The 8,463-nt window shown below is 43.9% G+C and overlaps 1 protein-coding gene across 1 annotated transcript; it reads left to right on the top strand.

The window, feature by feature from the left end:
- Positions 1–5,739: 5,739 nt before the first annotated feature.
- LOC109862509 (uncharacterized protein K02A2.6-like) lies at positions 5,740–7,497 on the top strand. The gene has a single exon (XM_020442584.1). The coding sequence runs from the start codon at positions 5,740–5,742 to the stop codon at positions 7,495–7,497; it is 1,758 nt and encodes a 585-aa protein (XP_020298173.1).
- The last annotated feature ends 966 nt before the right edge of the window (positions 7,498–8,463 follow it).

Raw genomic sequence — 8,463 nt, forward strand, 5'->3', positions numbered from 1 at the left:
GAACGACTCGGCCATTTTAAGGTTATTAATGTCTTATCGACGTCTCTAACCTATCTTTAGGTCATGTGGCACCTACTGCTGCATTCTAATATGATGGGAATGTCAAATTCAAATTTGTCCGGATTTAAGTGGCGGACCCTGTATATACATTTTTCGTTTTTAGAACATTAAACAGAAATATGGAGCGCATCTTAAAATGGAACCAAATAAAGCAAGAACGACGGGGACAGTCAAAACTAAAATATATATTACTATGGTATAATAATTTAAGCGATCTAATGCAAAATCGATATTCCAAAATCAATAATTAAGAAATAGTATATTTTTACTGATCTACGAATTTTAAATTAAAGTTGAATTTTTATTTTTCACTTTGTACTTAAAAAGAAAATTAATTTTAATTTATTTAATAATAAATACCTTGAATTTCAGTTGCATGTATTTGATATACTTGTATCACAATATATTATATTTGCTTTAGAATCCGTTTGCTTCAATAGAAACTTTGGAAAGCCAAGCCGAGCGGAATTTTAAAGTTACATGCGAGAGGCTTTACGATCATCGAAACAGCGACACCGAACAAGCAATCGCATAGGAAAACGGCAACGAAATAAAAATCTACTTCGACGGATGTGGGCAGATGAAGAAAAGGAGGGAGAGGAAGCCGAGAAAATTCAGAAGAAAACTCTAATTTGCGTATTTAAATTTCTCTGCACATATCTATAAGCGCATAATAATATTTAATGTCTAAGTAATATTCTAGGCGCATTAAATGTATGTTTAATGTTTTTTAAAGACCTGAGCACAATAGAGAAAATATTAAGAATAGGAATAAATATCAAACATTAAGCTTAGTTTATAATCCCAGATAACTAAGACTGAGTGAGCATATTTTGCAAAGTCTGCAATAACACATTATACCAGTACAATCCCACACAGAACATGACGTCTATTAGAGATCCATACAACATCCACAGCTCCATCTCCATCATGGATAATGGATGGACATCTAATGCATATCTACGCTACGTCTACTATAGATATCCGTAAAAAATCTATTATGGACATCTATTAGACGTATATTATAGATATTTAACAGATATATTTTTCAAGACTTAATAAATTATTAAAAAATATATATTTGCCGTGCTTTTCATTATATTTACCTACCTGAGCGTTTATTATTGCATAAAACATATTTATGTAGCTCCGTGCAATATTTATCTCTATGATAAATGACAGATAGACGTATAAATGGATGTTTATATTAAATCCATTATTATTTTGGAGAACTTATTTAATTATTAATAAGAGTGATGATGCTATGTAAGCAGTGCGCACTAGTACAAGGCGCAGGCTACCGACTTCGCTGTTTGTGTTTGTGAGAAAAGTGAGAAAATAAAAAATGTGCGCGTATGATATAATAAAAAAAGTAAGTATAGCAATTTTATTAATTTTATTAATTTTATTATTGATAAGACGGTGTCTCGCGTGGCAGTGTACGTCTCAGGTGGCATAACCTCGAAAAAAAAAAAAAAAGAAAAAAAAAGGAAGCTTCTGGAAAAGTAGACTCTTAACGCCATGACGGACGTCTCACCCGAATTGGTGCAAGCGCTCTCGAGTCTTCTCGCCAACGCGATTCAGGCNTCTACGGCGAACATAGCCGCTTCTTCGGGCGCCGAAACAGTGAGTTCATCAGGGTTACCCCTGGCAGCGTCGTTCAAAACACCGACTTTCACGGTACCGGAATATCACTCGACGGACGGAACAACAGTCTGCGATTACTTTCAGCGTTTCGATTGGGCNCTTCAGTTAAGTAAAATTCCTGTTGATTTACATGCGACATACGCTCGAGTGTATATGGGGGCTGAGTTAAATAACGCCCTAAAGTTTTTAGTTAGTCCACGCTTGCCTGAGAGTCTCACGTACGACGAGATACAAACAGCGCTCGTGAAGCATTTTGATCGTGCAAGAAACAAGTTTGCAGAGAGTATTAAATTTCGCCACATTGTACAAAGCGAGGATGAGACGGTCGCTAGTTTTGTACTTCGCCTTAGGCGGGGCGCAGTCTATTGCGATTACGGCGCTTTCCTAGATCGGATGCTGATTGAGCAGTTCTTGTGTGGGCTGAAATCAAAGGAGATGTGTGATGAGATCNCCTACCTGAGCGTTTATTATTGCATAAAACATATTTATGTAGCTCCGTGCAATATTTATCTCTATGATAAATGACAGATAGACGTATAAATGGATGTTTATATTAAATCCATTATTATTTTGGAGAACTTATTTAATTATTAATAAGAGTGATGATGCTATGTAAGCAGTGCGCACTAGTACAAGGCGCAGGCTACCGACTTCGCTGTTTGTGTTTGTGAGAAAAGTGAGAAAATAAAAAATGTGCGCGTATGATATAATAAAAAAAGTAAGTATAGCAATTTTATTAATTTTATTAATTTTATTATTGATAAGACGGTGTCTCGCGTGGCAGTGTACGTCTCAGGTGGCATAACCTCGAAAAAAAAAAAAAAAGAAAAAAAAAGGAAGCTTCTGGAAAAGTAGACTCTTAACGCCATGACGGACGTCTCACCCGAATTGGTGCAAGCGCTCTCGAGTCTTCTCGCCAACGCGATTCAGGCATCTACGGCGAACATAGCCGCTTCTTCGGGCGCCGAAACAGTGAGTTCATCAGGGTTACCCCTGGCAGCGTCGTTCAAAACACCGACTTTCACGGTACCGGAATATCACTCGACGGACGGAACAACAGTCTGCGATTACTTTCAGCGTTTCGATTGGGCCCTTCAGTTAAGTAAAATTCCTGTTGATTTACATGCGACATACGCTCGAGTGTATATGGGGGCTGAGTTAAATAACGCCCTAAAGTTTTTAGTTAGTCCACGCTTGCCTGAGAGTCTCACGTACGACGAGATACAAACAGCGCTCGTGAAGCATTTTGATCGTGCAAGAAACAAGTTTGCAGAGAGTATTAAATTTCGCCACATTGTACAAAGCGAGGATGAGACGGTCGCTAGTTTTGTACTTCGCCTTAGGCGGGGCGCAGTCTATTGCGATTACGGCGCTTTCCTAGATCGGATGCTGATTGAGCAGTTCTTGTGTGGGCTGAAATCAAAGGAGATGTGTGATGAGATCATCGCAAAAAATCCAGTGGCATTTTTCGAAGCATATGAAATTGCGAATTCTCTTGAGGCAACGCGGGTCACAGCGGACACCATCAAAACGACTCCGGCTGGACCAAACAGTGGTATTCAGAAGCTAAGCGTAGTTCCAGTTAAAGTGAAACACAGTAAGAAACAACCTCGCACCCGATCGTTATCTCGCGGTCGAGGGAGTCAAGGCGCGCACCCAAATACACGCAAGGGCCAAAACAAGGGTCAGTCCCCCTGCAATGGGTGTGGTGGTCCACACAGACGGGATCAGTGTAAATTCCGTGATGTTACGTGTCACAATTGCCAAAAGAAAGGACACATTGCGAAGGTGTGCAGAGCCAGGAGAGCAACGGAAACCACAGATCAGGTGGCAGTATCCTCACAACCGGCAGAGCATGTCGATACCCTTCAGTCAATTAATACGATTCAGGTGAAGGAGCCAGCCGATGCGATGCGTAAACGAGTACTAAGTGTGAAAATTGATGGCCGACTTGTTGATATGGAACTTGATACGGGAGCACCGTGTAGCGTAATCAGTGCACAGACTCTGCGTTCAATTAAACCGCATTTTACTTTGCAGGCCACCACTCGACGCTTTGCTAGTTATACGGGCCATGCTGTTAGTTGCATCGGGCGTGTTTTAGTCAACGCGACAATCGGCTCGACAACCAGGAGACTGTACCTGTACGTGGTCGAGGGTCTATTTGATACTCTTCTTGGAAGAGAGTGGATTTCACATTTCGCCAGTGAAATAGACTTTAAGGATCTCTTTTCGGAGTCGACTGGGGTCCATGCGTTGTCCGTTGCCGCGCCACAGTTGTCGACAGCCCAACATAATCGCTTGAGCCAGCTACTTTGTCGTTATGAGGACGTTTTCAGTGAGGTGCCGGGAAAGCTTGTTGGCCCGCCAGCCAAGGTGCATTGGAAACAAGGAGCATCACCTGTCTTTGCTAGAGCGCGTGAAATACCGCTTGCGTTACGAGATGCTTACGCCAAGGAAATTGATGCTAAGATTGCATCAGGTTTTTACGAACGGGTTGAGTATTCAGAGTGGGCATCGACTACCCACGTAGTAGTCAAAAGTAATGGCAGGTTACGAATCACCGGCAATTATAAGCCGACACTGAATCCGTATATGATCGTGGATGAGCATCTTATTCCGCGAGCCGATCATCTTTTTCATCGAATGAGAGGCGCAACTCTCTTCTGCCACTTGGACATTACAGATGCGTACACGCATTTACCTGTAGACAGTGAGTTCAGCCAAGCGCTAACATTAAACACACCAACACATGGACTAATACGACCCAAACGTGCGGTCTATGGTGCGGCTAATATACCCGCAATCTGGCAACGCCGTATGGAAACCGTTTTGCGAGATCTGCCCAATGTTTTAAGTTTCTTTGATGATATACTCGTATTTGCAGAAGGATTCGAAAACCTCTTGTCTGCTCTAGACACCACACTGGAACGAATTAAAGCCCATGGTCTTAAACTGAACCGGAAGAAATGCGTGTTTGCAGCACCGTCGGTGGAATTCCTGGGACACAAAATAGACGCCAGCGGCATACATAAATCAGATAAGCATATTGCAGCCGTCAGAGACGCGCCTAAGCCATCTACCCGTGAGGAATTGCAGTTATTTTTGGGCAAGGCTACCTATTACAGCTCTTTTATCCCAAATTTGTCAACGCAAGATCGACCTTTGAGAGACATGTTACGGACGGAATCACTTGTGTGGTCTTCAGCAGCGAATAAGGCATTTCACGATATCAGAGAGGCTCTTATTTCCGAACNTATTCCGCGAGCCGATCATCTTTTTCATCGAATGAGAGGCGCAACTCTCTTCTGCCACTTGGACATTACAGATGCGTACACGCATTTACCTGTAGACAGTGAGTTCAGCCAAGCGCTAACATTAAACACACCAACACATGGACTAATACGACCCAAACGTGCGGTCTATGGTGCGGCTAATATACCCGCAATCTGGCAACGCCGTATGGAAACCGTTTTGCGAGATCTGCCCAATGTTTTAAGTTTCTTTGATGATATACTCGTATTTGCAGAAGGATTCGAAAACCTCTTGTCTGCTCTAGACACCACACTGGAACGAATTAAAGCCCATGGTCTTAAACTGAACCGGAAGAAGTGCGTGTTTGCAGCACCGTCGGTGGAATTCCTGGGACACAAAATAGACGCCAGCGGCATACATAAATCAGATAAGCATATTGCAGCCGTCAGAGACGCGCCTAAGCCGTCTACCCGTGAGGAATTGCAGTTATTTTTGGGTAAGGCTACCTATTACAGCTCTTTTATCCCAAATTTGTCAACGCAAGATCGACCTTTGAGAGACATGTTACGGACGGAATCACTTGTGTGGTCTTCAGCAGCGAATAAGGCATTTCACGATATCAGAGAGGCTCTTATTTCCGAACAAGTTCTTATGCCTTACGACCCAAAGCTACCACTTGTACTAGCAACAGATGCAAGCAAAACAGGCCTAGATGCAGTCCTGTCTCATCGACTGAGCAATGGTCTGGAACGGCCTATTGCCTATGCAAGTTGAACAATGACATCGACTGAACAGCGCTACCCTCAGATTGACAAGGAGGCGTTGGCAATAGTGTGGGCGGTACAAAAATTCTTTCATTACTTGTATGCACGCCACTTCACACTCATTACGGATCACAAGCCTCTAGTGCAAATCCTCCATCCAACAAGATCTCTACCGGTTTTGTGCATCAGTCGTATGGCAAATTACGCAGATTACCTTGCACACTTTAATTACGATGTCGTGTTTAGACCAACTAAAGCCCATACTAATGCAGATTACTGCTCGCGCTTACCGTCGTTACCCACAACCAGTGCGGTGCACTCACTAACTATCGAGAAGCAGCCGGAAACGATCGATGATGTTCTCACATCGTTTGTCCTTTGTCAAGTTAATCAACTGCCGGTACGAGCAACTCACGTCGCACGCGAGACGAAGAAGGATGTCGAGTTGGGAAAGTTAGTTCGACTACTAGAGGAAGGTCGCGACTTGGGCCGTTATGGATATAAGGCACCAGAAGCGAACTATACATTGGTCTCTGGTTGTTTGATGTTCGAGCATCGGGTGGTGATCCCACCGTCGTTACAGCAGGCAATCCTGTGTGATCTCCATTCAGCACATGTCGGGATTGTCAAGATGAAAGGCATTGCTCGTTCCTTCGTCTATTGGCCTGGTATTGATAGAGCAATCGAACAGAGTGTCAAGTCCTGTGGGGAGTGTGCGAAACATGCTAGTACGCCAACACGGTTTCTGGATCATCATTGGGAGTACCCAAAGGGCCCATGGGAACGGGTTCATGTTGACTATGCAGGACCAGTTGCGGGCTCGATGCTGTTGGTAGTTGTCGACGCCTACAGCAAGTGGCTTGAGGTTAAGCCTACCAAGTCTACTACTACGCAGGCTACAGTTCAACTCCTGGATGAGTTGTTCTCAACATATGGGTCACCAGTTACCATTGTTTCAGATAATGGTACTCAGTTTACAGCTGGTGAGTTCAGTCAGTTCCTCAAGCAAAGCGGAGTAAAGTACCATAAGCGAACAGCTCCGTATCATCCTTCGACGAATGGCCAAGCTGAGAGGTACGTGCAAACAGTAAAAAACGCGTTGAGCGCAATGGGAACAACACCAGCGTCGCTGCAAGAAAATCTGAATAAGTTTCTGCGTCAGTATCGTCAGGCCCCACACGCCACAACGGGACAGTCACCTGTCCGGTTGTTCTTGGGCCGCAGTTTGCGTACGCGACTCGACTTGGTGCGATCAGAAGAAGTCGGAGTCAGAATCATGGAAAAGCAACGAGCGGAGTTTGAACCCTTGTTTCGCAAGTTTCGTGTAAACCAAGCTGTGTATTTTCTTTCAGGCAACCCAAGAATGGACAAGTGGGTTCCAGGCAGGGTGGTCACTCGACTGGGTGACCTTCACTACGAGATCGACTATGGTGGTAGGCGCTTCAAACGTCATGTTGATCAGATGCGTGACCGTGTGGAGGGAAAAGTCCCTGAGCAGCCTACCGCGACTGGCCAGCCGAGCGGTGGCCTTGGTGCGACGGAGTCGCCTCGGCGGGTTCATTTTTACGGGAACTCGGCGTTGGAGGTTACAGGCACAGAAGTTCGACCGGAAGCGGCTCCGCTAATGACCAGGACAGAGTCGTCGTCGGCGGTCGCGGACTCAACGAGACGAGCTCACGCTTCTCCGTGTCACCAGGGCCCGACGGCTTCCGGTGCCCTGCGCCGTACAACAAGGGTCCGCCGCCCGCCTCAAAGATACACTCCTGCTTAAGAGGGAGTACCCCCCTAGTTCGTGTCGGGGAGGAAATGTTGTGTATGGTGCCTGTGGGCCTAAGCGGGCCTTCTGTTGAGAACACGCTCCTAAGGTCACGTGACTCGTTGTCACGTTCTATCTTATCGGCACTGCGCGCTATGTATCTTCTTTTTCTTCTTCGCGGTTTTTTCTTATGTGTATAATCTCATTAATAAAGAGTTTAGAAACGAATAAGCAGCGATCTGTGTACTACTCGCTAACCTGTCCACGCAGTATAAAAGCAAAACATAACAAAAAGTTATCGGATTTAATTTTTCTTCGTTATCGGATTGATTAATTATCTCCCGAGAAAATCTTTTAGACGCATTTTTGCGGAGAAATTCGTTAAATTTATCGGTTAAATCGTTCGTGTAAAATTGTTATTGTTGATATTATCTAAACCAAGCGATACAGATTCTCAAACTACTGTGAGTTAGAATCTTTGTCTGAAATCCGTTTCAGATCGCATCTTGCGAACGGCTGGTTAAAATTCGAATTTTGCTAAAAACAAAATTGTGTGTGTGTTTGTCGTTGCCTTGCCTGTCTATTTATTGATTTAACGTTGTGTCTTATCGATTGTTTGTCTCCTTCGACCGAATCGAAGTTTCTGCCTCTGCTGACAAAAATAAAATTCGAAAATTTCGGCTGTTGGATAAAACCGAGAATAAAATCACAAACAAAGAAATATTGTTGACGCTATCGGAGTCGAGATCTATCGATTCGATCGGGGAAAAATATTATCGGAAATATTATTCGCGCGGTGACAAAAACAGCTGGTACGAATCGAGCAAAACAGATTTTGATCGAAGGCAGTTGTTGACGATTCCGACTCGTGTTATTGATTCGCGCTGACCGTGAAACTATTGACGCCTGTTCCGCAAATAATAGCGAGAATTTACGAAATACGCAAGGTAGTCCCGTCAGCATAATTTATATTATATTTTA

Source organism: Pseudomyrmex gracilis, unplaced genomic scaffold (genome assembly GCF_002006095.1).
Source record: "Pseudomyrmex gracilis isolate BER0280 unplaced genomic scaffold, ASM200609v1 scaffold_1892, whole genome shotgun sequence".
NCBI lineage: Eukaryota > Metazoa > Arthropoda > Insecta > Hymenoptera > Formicidae > Pseudomyrmex > Pseudomyrmex gracilis.